The sequence below is a fragment of the Equus quagga genome, chromosome 9 (assembly GCF_021613505.1).
Source record: "Equus quagga isolate Etosha38 chromosome 9, UCLA_HA_Equagga_1.0, whole genome shotgun sequence".
Lineage (NCBI taxonomy): Eukaryota > Metazoa > Chordata > Mammalia > Perissodactyla > Equidae > Equus > Equus quagga.
The window spans coordinates 44,666,405-44,693,942 of record NC_060275.1 but is presented as its reverse complement, the minus strand read 5'-3'; the positions used below and the strand labels follow the sequence as shown (position 1 = coordinate 44,693,942).

At 36.9% G+C, this 27,538-nt stretch overlaps 1 protein-coding gene across 1 annotated transcript in view; it reads right to left on the bottom strand.

Moving 5' to 3' along the window:
- CDH2 (cadherin 2) overlaps positions 1–27,538 on the bottom strand; it is a 215,007-nt gene that overhangs the window by 28,715 nt on the left and 158,754 nt on the right. Inside the window, exons 5-14 of the mRNA XM_046670849.1 lie at positions 25,826–25,981; positions 21,730–21,874; positions 18,845–19,017; positions 11,386–11,523; positions 10,534–10,719; positions 8,012–8,265; positions 6,460–6,602; positions 3,156–3,389; positions 2,631–2,864; positions 547–686 (exon numbers count right to left, since the gene is read on the bottom strand). Of these exons, the coding sequence (XP_046526805.1) occupies positions 547–686; positions 2,631–2,864; positions 3,156–3,389; positions 6,460–6,602; positions 8,012–8,265; positions 10,534–10,719; positions 11,386–11,523; positions 18,845–19,017; positions 21,730–21,874; positions 25,826–25,981 (1,803 nt within the window). The remainder of the gene's footprint in view (positions 1–546; positions 687–2,630; positions 2,865–3,155; positions 3,390–6,459; positions 6,603–8,011; positions 8,266–10,533; positions 10,720–11,385; positions 11,524–18,844; positions 19,018–21,729; positions 21,875–25,825; positions 25,982–27,538) is intronic.

Below are 27,538 nucleotides of genomic sequence, written 5' to 3'. Positions count from 1 at the left end.
TACAAAGATGAACTAGATATTGTCTCCAACTTCAAATATTTCTCAAGAATGTAAGACCATTGAGGGTAGACATTCGTTGGCTCTGCCCACGTCTGTATCCTCGATGATTAAAATAGTGCTTGGAATATTGAATGTGCTTGGGAAATGCTTGTGGAATGAATAGTCTAGTGCTTTTTCTGCCATACATATAAATATCTAAATCTCAATGTACAAAGACTTTTACTTATATTTCGTATATCCAATAATGAAAAACTGTAAAGAAAAACATTTCTATTAGTACAAATATAATTGGAATTAGGTTTAAATCCTGGGCTTCTTGAAGCAATTTAATGATTTTCTTACAAAATAAATACAATGACATTTGGCACTTTAAAAAAAAATTGAAGAAATGCGCAGCAAACATTGGAAAGAATTCACCAAGCGTTTGATAATGTGATAACAGAAAGGAAATTTGATACCATTTTCTTACTGCTTGCATTAACATTTTCCTACCATTTAGATGATATGATCATAAAATTTCACTTAAAGATTTAAAATATTGCTCACCTGGTCTTCCTCTCCTCCACCTTCTTCATCATATTTTAAAATATTATCTCTTACATCATCTTCTGGATCAATTAAAAGTTGCTTGGCCTGGCGTTCTTTATCCCGGCGTTTCATCCATACCACAAACATTAGAACGAGGACTAGGTAGGAAAAGAGTGAAAAAATCATTATATTGTAATTTTTAAAATTTGACTTATACAATCACAGTCTTCAACACTAATAACATACTTATATGGGTCAAAAACTTGTAGTGCATATGCCACTCTGTTATCTGTTTCTGGCCTCACATTAAGAGAGAGAAGAAAAAACAGGAGTCTGAGTACTGGGTTTAGAGTGAGAGAACTGGCTTCCAGTCCCTGGTACCCTGTGAACTCACTGGGTGAAAACTGTCCTCAGTTTCATCATCGACAAATGGGGACAGTAACTATTTTTATCTTTCACTTTGGCTTGCTAGAGGATAGGATACTCCTGTAAGTGCTAAAACAACACACAGCAAATTAACTTGTTACTTGTTATTTAATTGCTCTTTTATTCAGCTTGGTCACCATTATGCTCCCCAAATCAGAGAACGCTACTTCTCAAGGGGGACTTCTCAATGGGGGATAGGTGTTGGCCAAGATGACTTTGGTAGTAAATTGGAATTGGATCAACTGTTGAGTGTTTTTGGCCCCCAAAGGCTGGTGTTTTCCTATTGCACTATTCTGCATTCCTGTTCATAATAAACTGCATGTTTCAGGTACGAAGGCAAGGGGATTAGTTCGAGCACGGAAATAACATTAGGCTTTCATGCCTTACACTTTTGGGCCAGGTCTAGAACCATAAATTTTCCAGAGGTTTGATGTTAAAATCAGCACCAATTCATTTTCCTTCAAAATGCTACAGTCATTTCTTCACGCCATAATCCATCATATCTAAGTCTTTCTCGATAAGGTTGACATATATGCCACATTTTAGCTGAAATTGAAACATATCCCTAAGTGCACATCTAGGAATGCATTTTCTCTAAAATCTGGGGATATCAGTTTACATCCTGAAGTTAAAGATTTAATGACTCCTATTTGAGCACACTTTTATTATTGGCCATAAAAGTAAATATCCTCGTTTTAAAGCCAGATACATGATCTCATTTGCCATTGTTCCAGGGCTAAATCTAGCAAGTGGATTATTAGTACAGCATGCAGGTTTCAAATTATAGTCAAAGTAGTCTCCACACAGGAAGTAAAAAATGCTCAGGCTTCTATAGTAATTGCTTAGAATAAAGGAACAGAATTCTAAATTATCAGAACACTTGTAAATGGAGAAAACATAAAAGAAATGGCCAACATTTTCAAGAAAGTGATTGGTGCATAACATGATTGCACAATAAACTAAGTCCTGCTGCTATTCCACAATAAAACACAGGGCCCTGGCAATTTATCCTTTTAACCTGCATGCTTAGAAGTGGTTCCTAAAGTACTTTCTAGTGGTTAATTTCTTGCATTCCACTGAACCAAAGACTGCAAAGTATCTTAAAAAGGAGCAATTCCTTAATCGAGACTTGCTCTAAAGACAGACAATTTATTGAGCTGTGTAATCATTTCTATTATCAAATGTGCTGTATGAAGTACAGTCTCTCACTATTTTATGCAGCCCTTCAGAAACAATTACCTTGATCCTTGCATGACTGGAGCAGGTTGCTGAGTGCGCTTTATATGAAGGAAAGCAATATACTTATTTTCCTAAATCATCAACTACGTGTCATAAATTCATACTCAAATCATAAGAGAAGTGTTCAAACTTAGGACTGTGTAACATTTTTCTATGAAAAGAGTTTGCTACTGCTCCCCAAGCCATCAGCATCAGAAAATTGCAACGGCATGGGAGAGGTATGCAGGCCGGGTTTGCTGCAAACATGTGAATGTTTGAAACAATGCTCAGGCTCTTTTCATTCTGAAGTGGACTTGGCTGTCCCATATGTGATCGGCAAGAGGCTCAGAGGTTGAAAAGAGTTGTTAAATTACTTTGAAAGGTAACAGCACCAAGTTACTTTGCTAAACATCCTAGAAGCGAAAAGGGAAAATCTAAGAACCAATGAAAGCACTTACTGAGCAGGATGATGATGCAAAGCAGGATGGCAATGATGGCACCCGTGCCAAGCCCCGCACCCACGATTCTATCCACGTCTGTGCAGTCCCCGTTGGAGTCACACTGGCAAACCTTCACGCGAAGGATGGAAATATTTGATTTGGGAGGATTCCCAGAATCTGTGATTATGATTGGAACTTCATATATCCCAGCTTCAAGAAATTTTATCTTTAAATTAAGCTGAGCAAAATCACCTATATGAAAAAGCAAAAAATATAGTTTGATAACTAATACCTAATACAGTAAAAAACACATAGCATTTTCTAGAACGTATTTACTACCTAACAGTATATATGAAGCAGACTATAACTATGCTGTGCTGTGAAGACTCTTTTGGTTTTAAGGGCTTTCAATATCTTATTTAAACTTTAAGTAGCTTTTAAAATATATTTAATAAGATTATAAAGGACCTACAATTAACTTTTAATAACAGGCTTCAGAACTTCTCAACTGCACACATATTCAAATAATTAATCTCTTCTTACCATTAAGCCGAGTGATGGTCCAATTTTTCTTAATATTCAACGGAGACAAAGGGAGATCAAAAGCAAATGGTCCAGCATTTGGATCAATGTCATAATCAAGTGCGGTGATGTTAATTGAATTGGGGTCTGGAGTTTCACAAGTCTCTGCCTCTTGAGGTAACACTTGAGGGGCATTGTCATTAATATCAAGTAAATAGATCTGCAGCGTTCCTGTTCCACTCATAGGAGGAATTCCTTAAAAGGGAGAAAAATCACAAATTGATGCTAAACAATTCTCTCCCATGAGTCTCAATGACAGTGAAATTCTCAAAGCTTCTAGCCTTCTTGCCCTTATCATTGCATAACTTTGGAAAAATCTAGTTGCCACAGCATCAGGGCAGACTGTTTTCGGAACAAGGCCACTTCTTGCTTCCTTTCTAGGATGACCTTGAGCTGCCACTGCTGGTGTGCAGGAGCTGAGCACGGCGACCATGCGTGCCCCTGCCGAGCTGGCTCTGCACCTTTCCTGCCCTCGCCGTCCGTTACTCTGGGCCCCGTGCACAACATGCTGCTCTAGGCACTGCAGGGAATGTGAGAGAAGCAGAACACCAGGCTCATGATCTTGCGGACTCTACTCTTTTGATGGAAAACCAAGACATGTGCATGAAAGAACAGAAAAATGCTTTTAAAGCTCAAACACAGCTACAAAAACTTGAAACAGGCTACAGACAACTAATGCAGACCCATAGACCTCATCTGGGGAAGGAATGCCGTGGAGAAGAGAAATGATCTGTGTTGATCAACCAACTCCCTCCCTGAGAGAGGAATAGGTTTCTCTATACATTATTTCATTGTAATCCTAGGCAGTAGGTTTAAATAAACAAGGAACCTAAATCTCTATAAACTGTTCACGGTCACACACTCTTGTAAGTGATGGCGTTGCTACTTAAGGTTGGTCTGCCTGACCCCAAACCCATTCTCATTCCACTACCAAATGTGGTCTCTACCACTTCTTGTGATTATTTAGTCTGGTGATTTGGCCTCTGATATATTATAAATTATACATAAATATACATACTAAATATATATAATAGAAATGTTATGTTATTACATAACTATAATATTTAACTAATTATATAATTTATATATATTATACTATGATAGAAATATAAATATTTTCTAAAAAAGGTTGCATACCAAGACCCAGAGGTGTAAGTGACCTGCCCAAGAACACAGAACTAGGAAGGAGCACACACACATTCTTGAGGAGGGGACAAAGAGAAACCTCCATGGACCTCTCTGAGGAATACGGATGGCTCTGAGAGCAGGGAGAGTTAAGGTGGAGACATAAGGTGGCTGTTAACAATTTTCTAATACCACAGTGATTGCTATGATACTCCATAGTATGAGGAATTTTCACACTTACTATCACATTTAATATTACTTGACTCTCTTAACAACTTTATAGAATAGGCAAGCAGCAAAAACAACTTATCAATAATGAAACTAAGGCACAGAGAGAGGAAGGCCTTGCCCAAACATTAAGGAGTAGAACCAGGGCTCCAGACCCAGCCTCATGATTTAAAGCTGAGCGCATATGCAAAGCATCACAGCTCCACAGATTTAAGCGCTTACTCCTCTCTCACATCAAACACCCCTTCAATTAGGAAACAATCCACCTTGGTGAACGAAAAATTTGGTTGTAACTCACAACAAACATGCATACATATAATTTTATAGCTCTTTAAATCTCAACATACTGGTGCAAGATATATTACTTTAGGTTCCACTGCAGAGGAAAGCTACTCCTTACATACGGCGAGGCAGCATGAAACAGCCACTAACGCTGTGCTCTGATGTGCAGTGGCAGAAATGGCAGAAGCTGTTTCTCCCGAGCGTCAACCCTAAATATTTGAGTAGGTCCCACATTAGAAAAGACAGGAAATATTGCTTTAGCCCTGTCACCACGTAGATTTATGACAGATAATGATCTCACTGAATCTTATTATACATGATTGTGAAAGGTTCATGGAAACTGTTCTTATCACAAGTGTTGATAGGCAACATTTTTCAAGCTGCATATCTTGACCACCAAATTGAAGCCTGCGATTTTTATTAGATGTTAACATTCATAGTCTAACACTAAAATGATTTTAAAATATGCTTGTGATTCAGTTTTGAAACTATTAACACACCAGAGAAATATTTGAGTGTTGAGTTTGTGCCAGACACTGCTTTAAAAGCTTTATGTGTACAGCCATTTTATCTTCCTCAATACACCCTGAGTCAGGTACTGCCACCATCAGATTTAAAACTTTGTTGCCAATTCTACAGTTAGGCAGTGGTAGAGATGGAGTCTGCACCCAGGGGGTCAGGGAGAGCTCGAGAGCCTGTACTCGGAAACACACGTCGTACTGAGAGCCAAGAGAGCAAAACAGACCCACCACCAGATTTACATAAGTCATATTTGTCTTAAATAACTAAAACAATTGGGCTATCTATTCATCTCAACCATTTAGAATCTAGCAGAGACCCAGAACAACAAAAAAAAAGGGCCAAAACTAACATACCAAAGCTTGTGTTCTCACAGATCTCCATTTATGCACAAAATTAAGTTTCCTAGCCCATGGCAGACTAGAGGCAGAGAATTAGAAAGAGGAAAAGTGCTAGAGACAGAAAAACAGACGGCAGCAAATTGACAGATCAGAAGAAATAAAAGGACCAACTCAAAAAACACAGTGTCTGGGGCTAGCCCAGTAGCACAGTGGTTGGGTTTGCATGCTCTGCTTCAGCAGCCCAGGGTTCACCAGTTCCGATCCCGGGTGTGGACCTACACACTGATTATCAAGCCAGACTGTGGCAGGCATCCCACATATAAAGTGGAGGAAGATGGCCATGGATGTTAGCTCATGGCCAATCTTCCTCAGCAAAAAAAGAAGAGGACTGGAGTCAGATGTTAGCTCAGAGCTAATCTTCCTCCAAAAAAAAATCCCAGAGCGTCTGGGGCCATTGAGGACGGACTCACCCTGCAGTAATGAGGCACTGACGCAGAGGAGGGCAGAAAACCCACAAAGGCTTGTCATCACAATATGAGGCTACTAAGGAGGGTGTATGGACATTGGGAACATTCATTACAGAAGACAGGGAACATGTCATAGAAAACCCAGTGGAAAAGGAAAGTAGAAGTTGGGCCTTAGAGTAATAGATATCCATTTTCTAGACAATTGAGTTTCATAGAAAACCTCATTTCCTGATGATGCATGCATGATGAGGCTATACTCTAACAACACACAGGATAATACAGTGACTATATTTAATTACGTACCATTGTCAGAAGCAAGGAAAGTAGCATTATATATATTGTTTTTCACATTTGGCGATTCTCTGTCCAAAACAGCAATTGTAGTTATTTGCCCATTCACAGGATCTATTTTTAGCCAATTGGCAGGATCAGATAATTTTGTGTATCTAAAACATGAAAGTACAGTATGTTAATTCTTTTGATATAAAACTTTAAAAAACTAAAACATATTTTTCAGTCTAATTTCAAATGCAACCAGCTCATTAACTTGTATTTTTTTTAGATAATGGCTGGATATACAGCTTTCACATGGAAAAGTATTTCTGTGATGGTGATTCTGGGAGGCACATAAAGGTTGTGTGTGGGCGGGCACGCAGGAAACATTAGACAGGTGTTTGAGCGGAAAGACTAGGAGCCCCGTTTCTGTGCAGTGGGCTATGGTGGATTTGACAGATTTTGTTTCAAGCTGTTGTCTATTTCAATGAATAGTAATAGTGCAGATAAAATAGCTCAAATTTACCTTCTAAGTAAGCAGTAGCCCTAATGTATAGGATATTAGAGAAATTATAAGAGAAGTGGAATTTTCTATCACAGAAAACGCTTAAAATATTTACCACCTTATCATGGTGGAGATGACGTCACAGCGAGGAGACCCCCATAATCCCATTCCTACTAGTATCTCCCACACAGGGTCAAGCCTCAGAACTACGCCTATCAAGGGAGGTCCCACAGCAGAGGCCATCTGAAGCAGATTATCTCTATCAGTAGACTGATCAGCTTCAACTCCTTTTTCAACCGGGCTGAGGGTGAGATTTTCAAGCTTGGATAACCAATATACAGATTGGAAAAAATATCCTATATTTTGAGAGGTAAAAAGTTGTAGGAGTTTAATACATCTATTAATTTGCTATCTATCTATCTTGATTTCAATGTCTAGAGAAACGGAGAAGATATGCAGTTATCTGTTAGCAGCAGTTCTGGAAGAAATTAAATAAAATATGAGCTAATTTAAAAAATTATCATCACCAGCAATGGAAAATGGTCGTGTGGGGTATGCTCTGCTAACTATCTACTCCCTCATCAGGAAGGATAAATTAGATTTTGCTGAGGCGAGAAATCTTTACAGATATGTTTTATAAGTCCTATAACTACTGTACAGGTAAGGGATGAAAATAATTAGCTGATATCTTGGTTTTGGCATGAGTTTTCTTTTTCTGATGAGTGGAGAAGAGATACATGTTATAAGCTTCTGAGAGTCCCCTATTTATTCACAGTAGAAACTTTCTGTGATGCTTGGTATAAAAGCACCGGCTGAATTATTCTTAAATATTAAAAAAAAAGAAAAAGGGGCAGAAAACATTTTTTCTTCAAATAAGACATGATCCATTCTTATATTACCTAACCAATGTACTCATTGATCTACTGAAAAGAAGGTTCATCGAAGAATTAAAAATAATTTGGTAATAAGTAGTTTTGCTTCCAGTGAAAAAAGTTCTCACTCAAACAGTAAATATATTTTATGCACAGTACAGGACATCATGTAAATTAGAAAAACACCATAAATGTCATTTGATACCTAATATTTTGCTGCATATATCGATCTGGGTCCTGAGCAGTAAACGTTGTTAACATGGTGCCGGCATGAAGGCCTTCTTCTTGGCGAATGATCTTGGGATTTGGGGCAAAATAAGGGTTTTCGTTCACGTCAATAACTGTAACAGACACAGTGGCAGTGGACTGAGGTGGGTGCTGAATACCCTTGGCTAATGGCACTTGATTTTCTGCAGCGACAGTAAGGACAAACATCCTATTTGTTTCAAAGTCGATTGGCTAGAAAAATTTAAAAGAAAGGAAATTATATTTTTGCAGGAAATAAGAATATTTGCATTCTGCAGTTTATTCTCCCATCAGCTCTATTTCTAAAACATTAATTTTTCATTCCCAGCACCCTAGGTTCCTCTTGAATTTCTGGAAAACATGCATTAGCATGGTCAATGATTGAAATATTTATCGCAATTAAACCCATTTATATAAGAGATTTATAAATCCTGGGTACTTTGAAGACTTATGTTCACAAAACAATGCATATTACTATTGCACTGACTGCATTTATTTAGCTAAATCTAAAACCTTAGTTATTCTTAAGAACAGCATTGTTGAACAAAAATACAAAATACTGAGGTCAAGTGAGAACACGATGGTCCAGATTGTACTCTTAAACGCTGGTACAAGGACCATGCCTCAACCAGGAAAGATTTTACCAGTCTGTGATGAAATGGACTAAACAAAAACTAGAAAATGTGATTTTTTTCATAAAGCTAAACACATTCTATTTAAAAGTATCATTCATAATTTGAAGTACACGTTTTAAAGTGCACACATATACACACACACTTTTTAAAAACGATAGTGTTTATAGGTAGAAGAGTTTTGTGCATGTTTTTTCCTTACTTAGCAAACCAAAATTCTGTCTGTTTTCCAAAATAATTTTGGGTATTTTACTAGTCTAAATAAATCCCAAATCTAAGACCAACACTCTAGACAAAGGAATGAACAAATAACCCGTAATGTAAATATCAGCTTCCAAAGTTCTGCTGAATCCTACCATCAACAGAAAGGTTACCAGGAATCAATGACCAGACTGGACATTGACTCTGAATTTCCCTTGCTCACCTCCTAGAGGAGGCGCAGATAAGCATCACTGTCCATAACAGTATGAAAAAAGAGCTTGGAGAGCTCTCATGCCATCATGGGTAGTCTAAGAATGATGAAGAGCTGAAGCGAATGAGAAAGCCGCCTCATGAGCACAAACCGCACTGGCTTCTCAACCTAGAACATCTCCTCAAATCTTCACAGATACATAGCTTTTTTTCTCTCCCTCTAAAATCTCCAATTCAACTTCTCTTTCTCAATTATTTTAAACAAGACACTAAAGAAGCCAGAAAATAAGAAAGAATTCTTTTGAGTGATTTCATTAGCCACATGAAACATCCCTGACGTAACATTTATTTATGCTAAGTGGTACGCACAGTTCTAAATCCTTTAAAGTGCGTTAAGCTTATTTATCCCTCACAGCAACGCTATGACTTGGCTCCTGCTACCATCCACACTTTTTGCATGAGGCTTAGAGAGGTTAAACAACTTGCCATGGTCACACCACTACCAAGAGCAGAGCTGGGATTCGAACACAGACGCTGAGGGCTCTGGGGCCTGTGCTCTTGATCATTACGCTGTATTCATTCAGAGAATTCCCAACCCCCACCTCATGAGGGAAATCACCATTCTACTCATGCACACATAAAATTCTTGACAACTGACACGTCAGTGCACCTTTCTATCAGGCCAACATTTGGATTCACTTACAAATCAAGAGTGTTGGGACTGAAGGCAAGGAAGGAAATCTCTTCCCTGGGCGTCTAAAAGGAAGAGATGTTCACTTTAAAGAGCTGTTACTTTATGGTTATGTCTTTATTACACTCAAAGTTAATGTCCCCTTTGCTTCCAGCACTCAGTTTTTTATTTTTTGACGATTAAAGATCAGAAGAACCAATTTCTTAAAGTCTTGAAAACAGCATTTAACAACAGCAATGTACATTCAAAACCTTTTAAAAGCGTAGGCCCTCTTTCCTGCTCATTCCAGTTTTCTTTTGTGATATTTCCTGGTTTGTTTCCTGAGCCAACATTCTAATAGTGACCTGTTGACATGAGACTACTGGTCTGGGGCATCCTTCTTAATCAATTAGTGATCAAATTCCTATCGACATGGCAAGTCGATCAAAACTTCAGGATGTGATATATCACTAAGGCACAACTACACTGACAGTAAACATCACTGATGGTCATCCTGCCTTCAGGTTGTTAAAACTGTCCAAACTGACTTAAAAACAGTCATATTCCAGGGACAGATTGAGAACATCTAAGTTGGCCTCAGCCTCAACATTTACTAAAAAATAGCAAATGTGACTCCCCAAAATATATTAATTCCAGATTTAAAGATGTTTGAAAGAAAAAAGTGCTAAGATTCAATAACAGACTAAGGGGGTAGGGGACATATACTGGTCACTGCAGAGTGGCCATCAGAGAGAACAATGCACTTACTTTCACCACGGTGACTAAGCCGTCGTTGCTGTTCGGGTCAGTCTGAATGGCAAAGCGCCCCGTGGGATCCCCACCGCTGATTCTGTACGCTGCGTTCCAGGCCGGCGTGTGTGGCTGATCCTTATCGGTCACAGTTAGATTAGCTACTATGACATCTATTCTGTTTTCAGGGACTTCACCGTAGAACTGTAAGAAAGACAGACCCCGGTCAGAGGAGTGATGTGGAACACTGAAGGACAGCGTGTCTTGAGGACCCCAGTGACCAGATTTACTGTCCCATTAAATCTTTATTGTCTACACTAAATGAGGAGATCCATAATGCAGGTAATCACAGCATTTATGTTTGACTTTAAAAATACTACCATGTTTTTCAGCAGTCAAATTTTTTTCCAAATTGTTATAGTTTCATTAATATTCAAATTACTGTCCGTTTGTGAATATCTGTGTGATTAGCAGTGGGTCGGAGGAAAGGCCTTGTCTGAGGGAAATAATTTTACTCAAGAGAAAATAACTATATGCTGACGAAGTAGCATAAATCAGTCACGTAATTCATGTAGCTGAAAATATTTATAAATATTTTGTTATAACAGCACAAAGTCTTCTTGGGGCATTTCTTCCAGGCAGCACAGTTCCACAACTTTCTCGGTGGATTTGGAGTCTACGAGTAAACAAATTACTTTGGTGCCTTATTTAAAACCCTGGTTTGAGTGACAGATAAAGTCTGAGTCAGTGGCCACTCTACAATTAGGTTAAGCAGGTTCCACTCCTATTTAACACATTTATTATTCATGACAAAACTTCTCCGTAATGGACCACAGATCTTAAGTTCTGGGAGTGACAGTCTGTACTTACTGTCATGGCAGTAAACTCTGGAGGATTGTCATTGACATCTGTCACCGTGATGACAGCCGTGGCTGTGTTTGAAAGGCCATATGTGGGATTGCCTTCCATGTCCGTAGCTTGAATTATTAGCGTATACTGTTGCACTTTCTAAAAAGACATAAAGATAACAACTTCAATGACACTGATTCCTCAAGAAGACATAACAGTTGTTCGGTAAATGGCTCTTTATTACACACGGAGAGTACGGCATCATTCATTCTGATTAACATTACTTGAAATTTCCCAAGTGGAGTTTACTTTAACTCGTGAAGCACAGGTCTGGTCCTTGTCTAGAGAGATTTAACTGTTTTCACCTCTGCCTGGGAAAGGAATGCATTGCAGATGTGTGAAATTCACCACTAAATTGAAACTTCCATCTGGTTTCAACTTTTCTCTTTATTCTGAACTTCACAACATTGTGGTCAAGCATTCAAGTCATTTGGTTTGTGTTTACTTGCTCATATGTTACTTTCTACCCAGTTTAGGATACTAAAGACAATGAAGAGTCTTGAGAGGGAGAAGAAAGCCTATACAATTCACAGTGTATGTGCTTTCCTTTTATATCTTATTACACATTCTTTTATAACAGGGTTGAAACAATATTTTCCCCAATTCCCACTCGTACATAATATTCACAACTATATAAGAGATATATTCTTAGATGAAGTAAAAGTCTAATTAAAGGGTTTATGTTTATATCCTTAAGGTATTTAATAGTCACATACTCAACGGATTGGCATTTGTGCATAACAGTCATTGTGTCCACATATCTATCATGGATATGGATACCTTTGCAGGTAGATGATTATTATCAAATAGGCATCATAGGTTTTAAATTCCAGATTGAATTGTTCAAAGGAGAGCCAAATTAAGCTGCAATGTACCTAAGAGAAAATCTTGAGATTGTTCGAGAAGTCTATAGCACTAGCTGACCAAATTTTATGTTAGGACAACCTAACCAAAATGAGTATCTAAAATCATTTGAAATCTCTGTGGAAACTGGCACAGATGAAAAATAGAAATCATCTTCATAAATGTTAAACCATTCTGAACAACAAAACTCACTTCTTCCTATAAAAATAAACTGTCACTGCCAAGTGCAGCTTTCGCTGATTCTAAATATAGCCAACATTATGAATGGCCGTTCTTCAGGGATCTCTGGAGCTTGCATAGAACAGACACAAATTGTAGCTTTTGATTTAGTTGTTCGTGGGAAGGGCGAGGAAAAAGAAAGGAGGAGGAGGGAAAGCCAAACCTCACACATTCGATTTTAAGTCTCTGTCCACCCAAAGGCCAACCTCCAGCAGTTATTTATTTTAGATTTTTTTGTCTTCTTAAAAGAGAAAATAGCACACTTTTTTGAATAAAAAAATGAAACAAAGTAATAGTGCTGACTGAGCCATTTTCATTTTTCTTAACCCATAATGCTTCAACACAATGCTTACGTAAGCTAAAATATTTCTCAATGATTTCCTCTCCCAATCCGACAATGTCATTTCAGCTTAATGCTCTCATAGTTAGGGAGAGAATTTTGTAGGGCACTCAGTTCAGCCTCTCAGCGGAAAATCATGAAAATAAAAATTTGTTATGACTTTGAAATGCCACTTTTGTTATGTTGCTATTTGCAGAAACAGATGAACATTTAAAAAAAATTGGAGTGTTCTTTAAAGATTAAAAAACCCACACAAATATCATACAGAGATACAGCTCTTTGTTAATGTCTACTCTACAAAGATCTGTAAGATTGTATAAGCATGATATAAACAATTTTCCATAGAACTGAGATACTGAGATCAGAAGCTAATACTCAAAATTTCCTATTGTTTCAAGCTAGTCTTAAAATCTTTAAGTTACGAAAGAACATAGTTATTTCTAAAATACAATGTCTCCTCAAAGAAAAAAATACCAACCTGGTAAACAATATAATCTCCATTTTCAAATGCCTAGCTGGTAAAGTGCTCTTACATTTAGTAAAGAAGACATGACAGCCTATGTTTTAGGCAACCAAACTATTTAGAGCTTCTTGCCTAATTTAGCCACTGGGCATCTGGTTGTGAATGACCGACAGTTAGACTTGCCTTCCCATCCTCATAGTCCCATATCTGATCAAGAAGACTCTGCCTAAAAACATTTCCTCACTTCCTGTTCTAGAAAGGAGAAAATCTCAACTCATCTCCTGGCTCTCAATCCTTCCATCTCGGTGACTCGCTTATCTTACCACCTCTCTCTCACCTTCCATTCACTTATCCCATACCTTGAGCTTTTTGTATTTATCTTCAAATGCCTGCCATGTCCCTACGCCATCCTCTGCCTAGACCAGTGGTTCTCAACCAGGGTGATTTTTACCCCCACCGCCAACTAGGGTACACGCAAACACATACCCCTCCCCAGGGCCCTTGCGTTGTCAATGTTTGTGTGTCACTGGTATGAGGCATCCTGCCTGAAACAGAGCAAGCAAGCAATAAATGCTTTTGAAGTTGTGGTTGGATGCATGAATGGATGAGAAACCTTGGGTCTTGTATTACACTATAAAAATCATTTCAGTCTGGGAAAAACTATCTTCTTGTTTACATGGCTAGCTATCATTTATTCATTAAAACATACACTGAGGATAAAAACTAGCTCACCGTTTCCCAAACTACAGTGATTCATATACCATCTTCCCGATTCTGCCATATCCTCATATTTCTATACCATGAGTCACTTACTATTTATCTTGACATTAACTCCCTTTTAAAAAACCTAATTTATTGTAAAAGTACCATAAGTGGAAAATTAACATCACTTGCCATAAATATAACTGTAAACATAAACACAATATCCATCCTTGTACTCTGGCAGTCTCTACTTGATGGAATAGCATCTAAAAGACTTGTGGTCTTTGGTTTTCTCTAGAAGCTTCCCTATGGGTATCAGCTAAAATCATTCTACCTCTGTACAACACTTTTGAAACACTGAACTAGAGGGATGGATGTGAATGAAGAAGGGAGGACATTCAGTCATTCATTTGTCAAACACTTAATGAATGTCTACTAGATGCCAGACAACGTAGTAGTCACTTGGATTAAAATAATGAACAAAACCTGAGGTGGCCTTGCTGTCATTAAGTGATGGAGGTGGATGTTAATGGATCATGGAACCAAATGGACATGTGACTGTAGTAAGAGTAGGAAGAAGTGATGGGTGCAAGGAATCTTTAATGGGGCATCTGAACCAGTGCTCAAATCCTGGAGGGAGGAATGAAAGCAAGAGGCATTTGAGGATAAACTGAGAGGAACTTGATGACTAAACAGATCAGGGATGGACTGAGAGCAGTGCATGGCAAAGGCAAGGAGACCAGGATCCTAGGAGAAGGTGGCACTGGTCACGTGAAATAGGAAATTCATCAGGAATTTAGGGGGACGACAGGTTTGCTTTTGGATGCATTGGATTAGGGGATGGACGATTAAGTAATAATGTCATGAGAACTTAGAAGGGAAGGATAGGTTTGTGTGTCTGTTCAAATTCTTAAATGCTAAGTCCCAGTTCCCTCCTCTGTGAAATGGGGCTGACAGTACTACCTAAATTGTAAGTTTGTAGTCTAAAATTTTTCTGAAAGCTTATTGTAAGCTGACAGTGTTCTAAGGGGCTTGATAATAAAAAACAACAATTAACATGCATTGAAATTGAGCATTAAGTATGTGCCAGGCATAGTGCTAAGCACGATACATTATCTCATTTAGTCCTCAGAATAATCCTATAAGGCAGGTGGATTTCTTTTAATCCCCATTTTACAGATGAGGAAACCAAGGCTTGGGGAGGCAAGGAAGCTTTTCCATTGACAGCCAGCCTTATGGCAGAGACAAGATCTGAAGCCAGGCGTCTCTGAGCCCAGAATATGCAACATTAATTGCTCACTCTATTAATGCCTTCCAAGAAAGTCAGAGTATGTGCATGTGTGCGTCTTGAATGGGGGGAAGCAGGCGGAAAGCCAGGTTTCAGGGAGAAGAGGAAGGAGTGGGAGTTGAGCAGTTAGGAGAGGCTTCCCTTTCGACAAGTGTAGTGTTGAAAAAAAGAGAAAATCTCATAACTTGAACACTTCTTCAGGGTTCCTGTTCAGGGTGAAAAGAGGAAGAACACATCGGCTTCACTGAGTATTGGGAGCAAGAACGCAGATGCAACATCTACGTAACACTGTCTTTGTGTATCTAGAGGATGCACAGACTACTGTGGGCGCAAGGGGAGGGGGGAGGACTGGCTGTCAGAGAGTAAGGATTAGCTTGCAGTAGAGAGATGGGAAAGGAATCTTCCAGCAGAGGGAATGAGAGTAACAGAAGAATATAAAATCTCAGATTTGAACAAGGAACTGCATGCAGTTGTATGAATGGTTGGGCAACATTTGCTCATAAGCAGGAGGCAAGGAATTCTGGGAATGAAGGCTAAAGAAAGCTTTGGCATCAAGGTCCTAGAAGGTCTAGAATTCCACGTTAAGAGCTCTGACTTCATCCCATGGGTCGCGGAGAGCCATTTTACCATAGGGGACACTCAGCATGTTTGCAGATTATGAAGGAAGCTTTGGGGTTTGTAAGAAGGAGCCTGTAGAAAAGGGAAGACTGAGACAACAGAAAATAGAACACTCCTTCAAGGATAGAACACAGAGTTGAGGACACAAGTAAAGGGATTATTAGGTTTGGAAAACAGAAAGTATAATTCTTTCTTGGGCATGAGAAAAATTATGATGAGGAAGAAAAGTGATAATGCTCACCCAGTAGATGCTGAGTCTGGATTCATGATGGCAATGGGAAAAACAATAGCTAATATTTGTTAGGCGCAGTGCTGAGTACTTTCTGCCTTGTGTTACACACTCCTTACAACCACCCATGAGGTTGGTAATTTTATTATCCCCATTTACAGACGTGGGAGCTGGGGTTTCAGGTTAATACAATGAAGGTCAGATAGCCCATAACAGGCAGAGTCAGAATTCAAACCTAGTGAAGCAGAGTGCAAGTCAGTGGTTGTCTGGACCGAAGACAGCAGGAGACAGACATAAAGATTGAGTGGAGAAAAGAAGAAAATGCCAGGAATAAATACCACTAAGTAATGTAACAAGAATCAGGCAGAGATAAAAAACTGAAGACTGGGATGTGTGGTGAGTACAGCTTTAGGTCTGGAAAACCTATAGAACTGATATTCTTAAATTTGGAGATTAAAGGAAAATAAAAAGCTGAATCTCAGTAAGCATTTCAATGATTAGGAGTTCAATCAGTTAAAGGCGTCATATATTCTAGGAGAACGACAACTGAAATTACTTTTGACAGAAAGAAAACTATGAATTCTAATAGAAATAAGAGAATCTCAAGCCTGCACGAGGCCTGAAGAAGTCAGAGTAATTTATCCCCAGCCTCAGGCAGAATTACCATAAACCATCCGAGATAGATACATTTTTTCTGTATTAAATGACTTTCAGAAAAGGAAGGTTTTCCATAATTTTCCCTGGTAACTCATTGTTGTGTTTAATAATTTCACTGTCAAGAAGCTATTTCTCATATTCTGTCTCACCCAGGATTCTATGGTTTCAAATCCATTTCCACATTCATTTCATCAGGGGGTAGTGCATAGCTGCTTCTGTCCACTGCAAGATATACTTAACCATGATTATGGTCTGACTTCAGACTTTCAGCCTCTGAACTAAATACAGTCTCTTTGATTTTAAAATATGGTTGGTCCGCTTTAGAAAAACTATCTTTAATTCTCTGCATCTCTTTCTTGTCATAAAACAGCCAGGCTAAATGTGATAGGAATATTACTATATGAAAACAAGATAAAGCCCTGTGTCTGTATCTCACAATGAGATTGTGAATGAAAGAGAAATATTAGGATTGGGAGATGAGCTATACCTTAGTGTGTGAGCAATGTGGCATTCAAGAGAGAATATTAAAAAATATCCCATATTCTCATATAAAATAAGGCATTTGTGATAGGTTTATTAGCATTTAAGAATAGTATTTCATAGAGTAATGGAAGAGGTGAAAAGACACACATGTTCCAGATATCACTGAACTACAAGTCCTATTGTAAAAACTAAACTTCAACAGTCTCTGAAGCAAAACATTCCTAGAAAAAGAACCGTTGATACTGGAAGTTAATAGGTCTAACGTAATAGGCATACATCTAACTCCGAAGTAAGGCTCTCAGCTCAGTTGTGAATAAAGCAATCTTGATTGGCTCATATTACTTCATCAAAGTGCTTCTCAGCACTATCTTGTGTATATAATTAATTGCACTAGTAATGTTTTCTTCGATCCAATCCAAGCGAATGCTACTAAGGCAAATAAAGCATCATAAAAACCAACTCCTAAAGTCCTTATCAATAATATTTATTATGGTAGGTATGATGCTTCCTTTTGACACACATAATCTGAGGTTCCATTAATATAAAAGCTGGAGCAGCCAGAAATCTACAATGCACGAATCTCTATGAGTTGGCACTTTGATAATTCACTCACACGATGTTAACGGATGGTCAATAATGACCTTGAGAATCTCTAAGAAAATGGTAAGAACAGAATAGGAAAAGGGTGTAAAAAATTCATTAAGGCTGGCGTTTTCAGGAAAGAATAAAAGCAGGGCTTGAAATGGAACATGAAGAACTTGGAGGTTCAAGATCGAGAAAAAAGTGTAAGGCACTCCTGGTAGAAGAAATCACATGAACAAAACACAGATGTGTGTAGGTGCACACGGTGGGCTGAGGTCTGTCAAAGGAAGATGACACATCTGGAATTAACTGAAATATCCATTCCCTCTTACACTTTAATACCACATAATATTTCAATAACATCAACATTTTATGTCTTTTCAACAAATATTACACCTGAAGTGTGTTTCTCTGCATTCATAACTTTAAAGGCTTGTCAGTAGAATTAATGCAGTTCCTAGTGTTCAAATCTGTTAAATAAGCTAATCTTAGAGTTAAGGGGCAATTTTTAATAAAGGAGATAAAATCCTTTGTACTAAATCAGGCTATCCACAGGGCTGCAAAAAACTTAACCACACCTGTTATTTGTAGTCTCATAAAAATATGAATGTTAAAAATTATCCTAAATCTATGCAAATATTGTTTGGGCGTGATTTTTAACTTAATTCCTCACATAAACCTTTGAATATAAGGGAAAGCTGAGAAAATGCCAAGAATTTAAAAAATTAGATAGTATCTAATTAACTTAGTCAAGTATCACACTAAATATTACACAGACTAGCGATGGTTTATCCAGTATACATATATCATTTAACCAATTTGAAATTCCATAGAAAACAGCACAACAGATTTCTTAATGAAAATTAATATTCGAATAATATTATGGACATATATTTACCCCTAAATAAATTTCATGTGATGCTGTGTACCTTTAAGATTACAAACAAATTAAAATACAGTATTGGCTTGGCTTACCTCTCTATCAAGTCCAGCTGCCACTGTGATAATATCACCAGTCTCATTGTTGATTGTAAACATGTTGGGCGAAGGGGTGCTTGGAGCCTGGGACAGGATTCTGTACCTCAACATCCCATTTAGGGCATTTGGATCATCAGCATCAATGGCAGTGACCGTCATCACATATGTTCCTAGACACAGTACACACGGAAAATGAATGGTCACCCTTCACTTCAGGGTCCCCTAAATAGAAGGTACCTTTTCCATCAATCTTGCTTAACTTTCAAAACATGCATTTAGTCACTTAGATTTGATTCAAGAGCAGTACTCACTTTAAAAAATATAAAACATGGTTTAGATACTTGAAAAAGAAAATGATAAAAAATTTATACATTTATAAAGACTCAATTTTTCCATAACTTAGAAGACAAATTAACTATATGATTCAAAGAAAGGATCACTTCAGACCTTCACTTATATAAGATGCAAATAATAATACAGATGCCATTAGAAACATATTTTATGGCTACTGATTCCTTCCCTCTGCCATATTTTTTTTCCCCATTATGCGATAACGCCTAAAATGACATGCTGAGCAAGATTCTCTCCAGTGCCTAAGTCACTTTCTGAAAGTAAGCTGTGTGCATAATGATGCACACTCCATTGACTCAGGTCATAAGGAGTGATTCCATGCATTACTGTTTTGGTACATGGAATAGGGGTTTGGCATTGTGGTTCACTATTTCCCAGGAGATTACAAGAACACTGTAACAATCTCAGGGACTTCAACTTATTAGATATTTTGGAAAGGAAATCTACAAAGCATTAGGATCAAATAAATTCAAACTAGCTAGACAAACTGTGTAATTTAGGAGTAGAAAGAAAAGTAGTTACTGTATAAGATAGTTTTCCTGTGGGGTATTCATAAGACCTGGATTACAAAATCTTCCATCTCCAGCTTACCTTCTTCGTGAGTATTCTAAGCTCGGTTCTACTAGAGCCTTTACAGCTGTTGTCCCCTCTACATGGTACATTTTTGCCCCCGAATTAACTGAGGTTTGGCCACATTATTCAAATCTCTTTTCAGAGCTTGTCCCTCTAAAGAAGACACTCTTTGATTATGTGCCATTCCTCTATCTTTAAGTTTTTCCGAGCTTTATTGCATATTTACTGGCTTGCTTGCCTTTTATTTTCCTCCCCTATTAGAATTTAGGCTCCGAGAGGGCAGGAACTAGCTGGTCATTGCTGTACCCACAGTGCTGGAACAGTGCCTGGCCCACAGCACGTGCTCTCTAACAGTTGTTGTATGAATGAATGGACAAATGAATGAATGACCAGTTAAAACAAAACGCAGGTTTCAGAATCTTGAACCGAAATATTGACTAGAAGGCAGTTTAACTCAAGATTCATAACATTATCAAACCTTGTCTAGAAGGATGTTTTCAACCATACAGAATGACCACAGGAAATGCATTCATGAAATGTCTACTTCTCATGATCATTGAGAGTCTTTTATTCATGAGAGGCTTTATGGAAACGCATGGTCAAATGCATAGTAAATATATGTTTAATGGTTTATTTTTGACTTTTTTTGGTAAAGCAGTACTTTTAACAAAGTTAGAACTAACAGAGGGAAAAAGAAAATAAATAATTTTAAAAAACCAAAAAACTTCCCCAGGCAAAAAAAGCCTGTTCATTTATGTTTAGAATATGTGCATAAGACTCGTGTTTTGTAAGGATATGTTTAACATACTTTGATTTTACAGTATTTTGATTTTGATTTTCACAGTATTTTAAAATACCAAAGAAAGCTACTCTGAAAATGCGACTCAGAAGGAGCCACAGATGGTTGAACTTCCTGCACAGGCCTGTCCTCCCACTCCAGCCGGCCCCTACCCTCATCTCACTTCTTTCTGAGGATACCGCCAAGTGTATCTGGACCAAGAAAACTATCCGTTTAAGGCACAGCTGGTAATATTTATCAATTGGCTTATGCATAAGGGAGGTATATAAACTGGTATAGATGACAAAAAATATGTAGCACAATTTGAAATGTTGAAGCTTTTTTAAATATAAAAAAATATAAGATAGCTAATTAAATCTCTCTAACCACCAAATCATCTCAGGAAGGTTGGTGAAACACTTCCTTTTATCACGTCTATACCAACTGATTTTCTTCTCCACTAGTTTTTCAAACTCAATAAGCCTTTCTAGCCTTGCTATTCTCCTCTGACTGCAGTCTACAGTGCTTCAGGACAAGAATCTAAAATCTTAGTCAAACATCCCTTCACAATGGTGAGAGGCTATTGGCAACTGCTGTTTCTAGGCTGGGTCACTTTCCATGACACTAGTGTAACAGCAAGAGCTGCAGAAGACAATAGGGTCATCTTGAACATAAAGATCCAGTGTTGCAAGAGAGGGCATCATCACAGCTGGCACCACGGCCCTTCCCAGCTTTTCCCTCACTCACTGCCTGGTCCCGGGAACAACAAGCATTTTAAGACTCTCCAGTTGAGTTTTAGTTGCTGCTACAACTAATACGATAAAATCTGTACTTTATGAACAGAAAGTCCCTGGTCCTCAGGAGCTCACTTTCTAGCTGCACTGACTACATCAACCACAGCAGAATGAAAGGATCCTATAGATTCTATAGTATAGAATCAGAGACTGAAGTGTATATTTTTGCAGGGGTGGGAAAAGTTATTGTGGGCAGTAGAGTGATATGGTTGTTTTCTCTCTTCAATCAGTTTTTCCCTAAGTTACTTTGCTTTTTCCCTAAAAGCATTAGGAATGAAAGAAAATGACATCAAAAAGCTCATACGATTTCTCCTCTTCTTATATAACAGCTCAGGATAATACCGCTTTTCCTGAAGTCATTTCCAAATTATTATCTTCAAACTTACCAGGCTTTGATCCCTCAGGAACTGTCCCATTCCAAACCTGGTGTAAGAACTCCGGTCTGTTATCATTCATATCAATGACATTGATGACAATGTCAATGGGGTTCTCCACTTGATTTCCATTAATATCCACTGCATGTGCCCTCAACTGCAAGTAATCGGAAAACAAAACTATGTAGTACCAGATTTACGTCTTGAGCGAGAAAGGAAAATATGCAATCACCATGCTACCAAAATAGCAAGGATGGACTGAGATACTGAAAAATAAAAGCTATTCTTCCCATCAAAACATAAGTGAGCCAAATTCCATGTAATTAGGGTAGAAAAAAACTAGCAAAAAGCCACTACTTACTATCTGTTAGGCATCGCGCTCAGAGCTTTATGGATTTTAACTCATTTAATCCATATACTAAAGAGTGAGGGAGAAATGATCTGCATTTGAAGGTGAGGAATCGACCTTAAGAAAGGCTAAGTGCCTTAGCTCCGTCTACTGATAGAGCCCACATCCAAAGCCAGTTCTGTCCAGCTCCCAAATGCCTTTCACTAAATCAGTACATATGAGTCAGGCTAATTAAAAAAGTGGCACTGGCACAGAGTAGTCACAGAAATCGAGAGAACAGAAGAGAATCTAGAAAGAATAAGGTGTGCGTAGGAATTTTGATACTAGGTTTTTTTTTTTAATTGTAAAAAGTGCTCATAAATGTTAAAAGGATCTATAAATATATATAAATATATAAGTATAAATATATAAATATAAAAGGATATACACTTATAAATGTATATATAATACATAAATATAACTATATATAATTATGTATATAAAAATATATAAATATATTATATATAAATATATAGGTATATAAATATAACTATATAAAAAATATACGCTCATAAATGTTCTAAGTACATCAGTATATGTCCCTCTCCCAGGCCTGAATTCTCAGTTTTATAGGTGTTTTTCTAGAAATTTTATCTTTTCTTTTCTTTCTAAACAAGTATAATCACTTAGCTATTCTTGTCAGAGAATCTTCAAAATCTTTTCATCCAACACATAAGACCCTTTTCACTCTTTTCAATGGCTGTGTAGCATTCCATTGAATTGTTTCTTTTCAACAGCAATGCTTCTATGGTTTTCCTGTTAAGTATGATGCTGGCTGTTGGTTTCTGTTGGATATGCTTTATCAAGTTAAAGAAGCATCAATATATCCCTTTTTTATAAATTCAGAGGTTATTTAACACACGAAATATAGTAAATTTTATTATTTCATTTTTAACCACCTATGGAAATAATCGTTTTTTTCTCTTGACTTAATATATTATATTACATTAATAGATTATTAATACTGAAACATTCTCACAATTCTATAATTTTAGTTTTTGAGGGGTATCATTCTTTTATGTGCAAGTAATGAGAATCTGGAGAGCAAGAATTCACACAAAAACTGACCGGAAAATATTTACTTCCTGAGTTTTAACTACACGAGTTCAGATAGTGAGAATTCATATAGGTAGAGATATTGAGAACTTTCTGTGTTGATATTATTTACACTTATAAATTAGAGACTAGTCTCATTAGAGGCTGATCTACTGTGTGCTATCTTTATCAAGTTTCCCTATTAATGTGATGTCTTTGTGAGAAGTTTGAAAATTTTACTTCTTTATGTTTTTAGAACAATATGAAAAGCATCAGAATTACATTTTCTACAAGGATTTTAAAAGCATTGGTAGATAAAACCATTAAGGCCTTTGGGAAGAGGGAGTGTTGAGTAATATGCAGAACTGAAACATTTTAAATTTCTCATATGCTTATTTATCTGCTAGATCTAGGTAGGTGTTGCTCTGCCACATATCAATATTTCAATAATTTCCAAAACTTCAATAATTCTTAAAGTTTGCATAGGTGCAAAACTTCAACAAATATATGAATAGGCAAAATAAGAATCTAAAAACAAACACGTGCTTACATGGAATAAAAAAGTTTTGAATGATGGTAGAGATGATAAATCAACGGGAATACTAATTCAACATGTGGGACAACTGGGGGCCATAAAGGAAAAACAAAGTGGATCTTTATCCCTCTCTCCTTTTACTAAAAGAAACTCTACAGAGCTTAAAAATTTAGATGCAGAAAAAATAAATACAAGAGATAAAATTGGGGAGGCAAGCATCTTGGAGTAGGGAACGCTTTTATAACCATCTCTAAGACCAGAACACATGATGAAATTTTTTAAAAATTTTTAAAAAATCAAATTTTACAATGCAAAAACTATAGGTTATAGTGGGGTAAAAGTTACTGACAAAGTTTAAAAATAAACAACAGAAGGAGAAAATATGTAGCAAATCAAGCATGTTACTAGATAAACGGTTCTTAATAAGAGTAAGAGAAAGAAACAATTCAAAAGAAAATTCAGCATAAGACTGGAATAGGGAATTCACTTTGGATATTCAACTTACACAACTTAAAACATCAAGATAAATTTTTTACAAGTAATACTGGCAATAAATAAATAATGCCTGGGATTGATAATGGTGTGGAGTAAGTATGTCTCTTACATAGTGGGCAGGTAGTGCAATACCATGCAACCATTCTAGAGAGCAATTTCACTGTATTTATCAAAATAATTCTAGTTTCAGGAATTTACTCCATGGATATAACGAGAAAATGTACAGAGAGATTTTCATCGCCAGATTATTTATAGATGCAAAACAAAATAAAAAACTAAATTACCCAAATATCTACCAATAAATAATTCGTTAAGATTATGTTACATTCATTCAACAGAATAATTTGGAGCAATCAAACATGATGGCATAAATAAATAATGATTTAGTGACATGGAAAGATGCTAAATCTTATGATTACTAAGTGAAAAAAGCTGGTTTCAGAGAAAGATCCCAATTTCAAAAGAATATATTTATGAATCTATGCATAGAGAGACATCTTACAGTACATCACCAAAATGTTTAAAAAACAGAAAAAGGTTAGTTTTATGTCCTGGGACTACAAATCATTCTTACTTTCTAATTAATACTGCATTATTTGAAAAGTTTTCTTTTTCTATTATTGAAAAGTTTTTACAATGTGTATATATTCTTTTCTAAAAGAAAATGATACTTTCATTAAAAGTTTTAGTTATTCAAGTAGAAATTGGAGAAGTAATAAAGATCAATTGAGGTTTCTATATTAAACTCATCAAAAAAATTGGTGAAATCTTGTTTGAGGAAAATGTGCAAGCATGGCTAGAAACAAAGGAAAGAAAATGCCTCCTGGAATTTATATTTTAATACTAGGTAATTCTTGAGTTTTAAAATACTCACTACAATATTATTTTTAAATTGGGAAAACTAGCTTCATATATACATATATTAAAAAATAGGAACATATAACTATATACAAAAAGTTATTATAACTCAACAAGAAAATGAATAAAATAGAATAATAAAGAACATAAAAATTAACATAAGAAATATAACTAGATAATATATCTAAGAAAGGCTGCTCAGACTGCAGATGGATGAAACCAAGTGTTGGCAGGGTTATGAGGGAAAGGAAAATCTCAATTTCTGGTAGGAGTATCAAAATGGCATTTCTTTCTAGAAGGGATACTGCCAAGAAATAACAAAATAAAAATGTGCTATTCACTTTCTAGGACTCTATTTAATCAGACCAGCAGGAACAGATAAAGTAGGCAAGCACAGATGCCCATTAGTAAGAAACAGTTATTAAAATTATAGTCTGTACCTTCAATGGAATACCATGCAGTCATTAAAAGTTTTGTGATCTCTATATAATTTATACTCAACACTTTTGACCCCCTTCGTGTAAATTTGTTCTCATAATCTTAGCCACATTCACATGTAAAGAGATTTTAGGCAATTTTGCTTTCTTCTTTGGTACTGTTTTTTTTCACCATGAGCATTATCAATTCTACATAAACAATAAAATTATTACAATAAATTGAAAAGGCTACAAGATCATTTCTAGTGTTAAAACTCTCAGCATCAAAGCTTTGAGATTGTTATGAGAGGCAAATATTAAACTCTACACACATTTAGAAGAGTATTAATACACAGAATTGTCAGCCGGTTGAAATCTTACATGAAACCGGGCTATCAGCTCTCGATCCAGAGGCTTGGTCACTGACAGCTGACCTGAGATGGGGTTGATAATGAAGATACCAGTTGGAGGCTGGTCAGCTCCCGGCCCAGTCACGCTATACCTCAGTGAAAGGTTTTTATCTCTATCAGACCTGATCTGTGGATCAAGAAGACAATCACATTAAACGAGAAACTAAATGAGCTCATTATCAGATTTCATGCCACACCGCTTGCCCTTTTTCAGTTACAAACTTACACCATTTCTTCCCAGAAAACCACTGACACTTTCCCAGCCCTGTTCCTCCTCCTTGCTTCTTGGTGATGGGCTTCAAAAAAGAGATGTCACCTATCACCAGAAAGACTGGGGGCAACGTTAACATCTAAAAGAACACTCACCAGGAGCAGTGCAAAAAGTCAAAATGAAGGAGTGTCAGTTTTTAAACAGAATCAAATTCTATCTTGGGAATTCGTAGGTTAGAATATTTAACCCAGTAACAGGTGTTCAATTTAATGAAAATAAAAATTGCTTACCTTTGGGCATCAGTTAAGATAGGAAATAATTGTCTAACCATGGTGTGAAATAGCCTCACATGGGGACCCGAAGATTATGGCCGAGCCCAGAAGTCAGATTTTTGTACTTGGATTGTATTGACATATTCATCACAACCACAGCTTTCCATATCATTTTAAGGTGGCAACTACCACCCCTAATTCTTTATTAACAACAAAGCAAACGAGAAATGATTTTAAAATATATTTCCATACTCTCAAAAATTATACCCGTTATAGGCTCACTGCCTCTTCCTCCAAATTCAACAATGCCCAGGAAAAGTAAGGTTATAGATGAGCAGTCATAGGAACAGGATAACGACAGGAAGGAGGAAGAACCACACAGGGAAAGGGACAATTGGGCAACACTACTTAGAGGTGAGAATAAGAGATAGTTATGTACTAGGTAAATACACTTAATCTAGTAATAGAATCTAGTTTATTTTTTTCCTAAGTTGAGGCAATTCCTCATTCTCCATCAAAACAGGCAAATAGAAAACACCTTTATTTGGGGGTTATGCCACTCATTGTTAAACTGAATTATAATATGCATTAGAACAGAATATACAACACGAATCAATGACTATTAAAAAATACAGCTTTCGGTAAGTATGCATTGGAATGTGAAATTAATCATATACAGAAACATTTACTGTCTAATAAACGGGAATACAGTCACTTTGTCTTATTTTCCTTTTGCAATAAATAACGGGTTGCTAATTTTACTAAACATGTAGAAACATCTGTAATTTTTTCTCTGTGTCTGATGGTATGCATTTAGAGTAACTGAAAAAAAACTTACTTGTCAGATTTGAAAGCCTATGTTTTTGCACAGCCCCAGGGATTCTGTTAATGGTATCAGAGGTCATTTTTTTTTTCTTTAAAAAACTCTCAAATGCACTTGGTACTGGCATTTTTAGCAATGATTGCCCCTTTATTTTTCCTTTGGGCCAAAAGTTATCTGCAGAGGGCAAAGATCGTCAAGGAGGGCAGCTTTCAGGGAAGGAAGCTAAGGTGTGGTGTTGTGGGCTGTGAATGCATGGTGGACTCACACAGTGAAAAAACAAGCAGAGGCTCTCTATAACACCGTACACATCTCATCTACTCAAAAACATATTTGTCACAAACTCTACCTTGTGAAAAAATAGACAAAAGCATTTTGAAC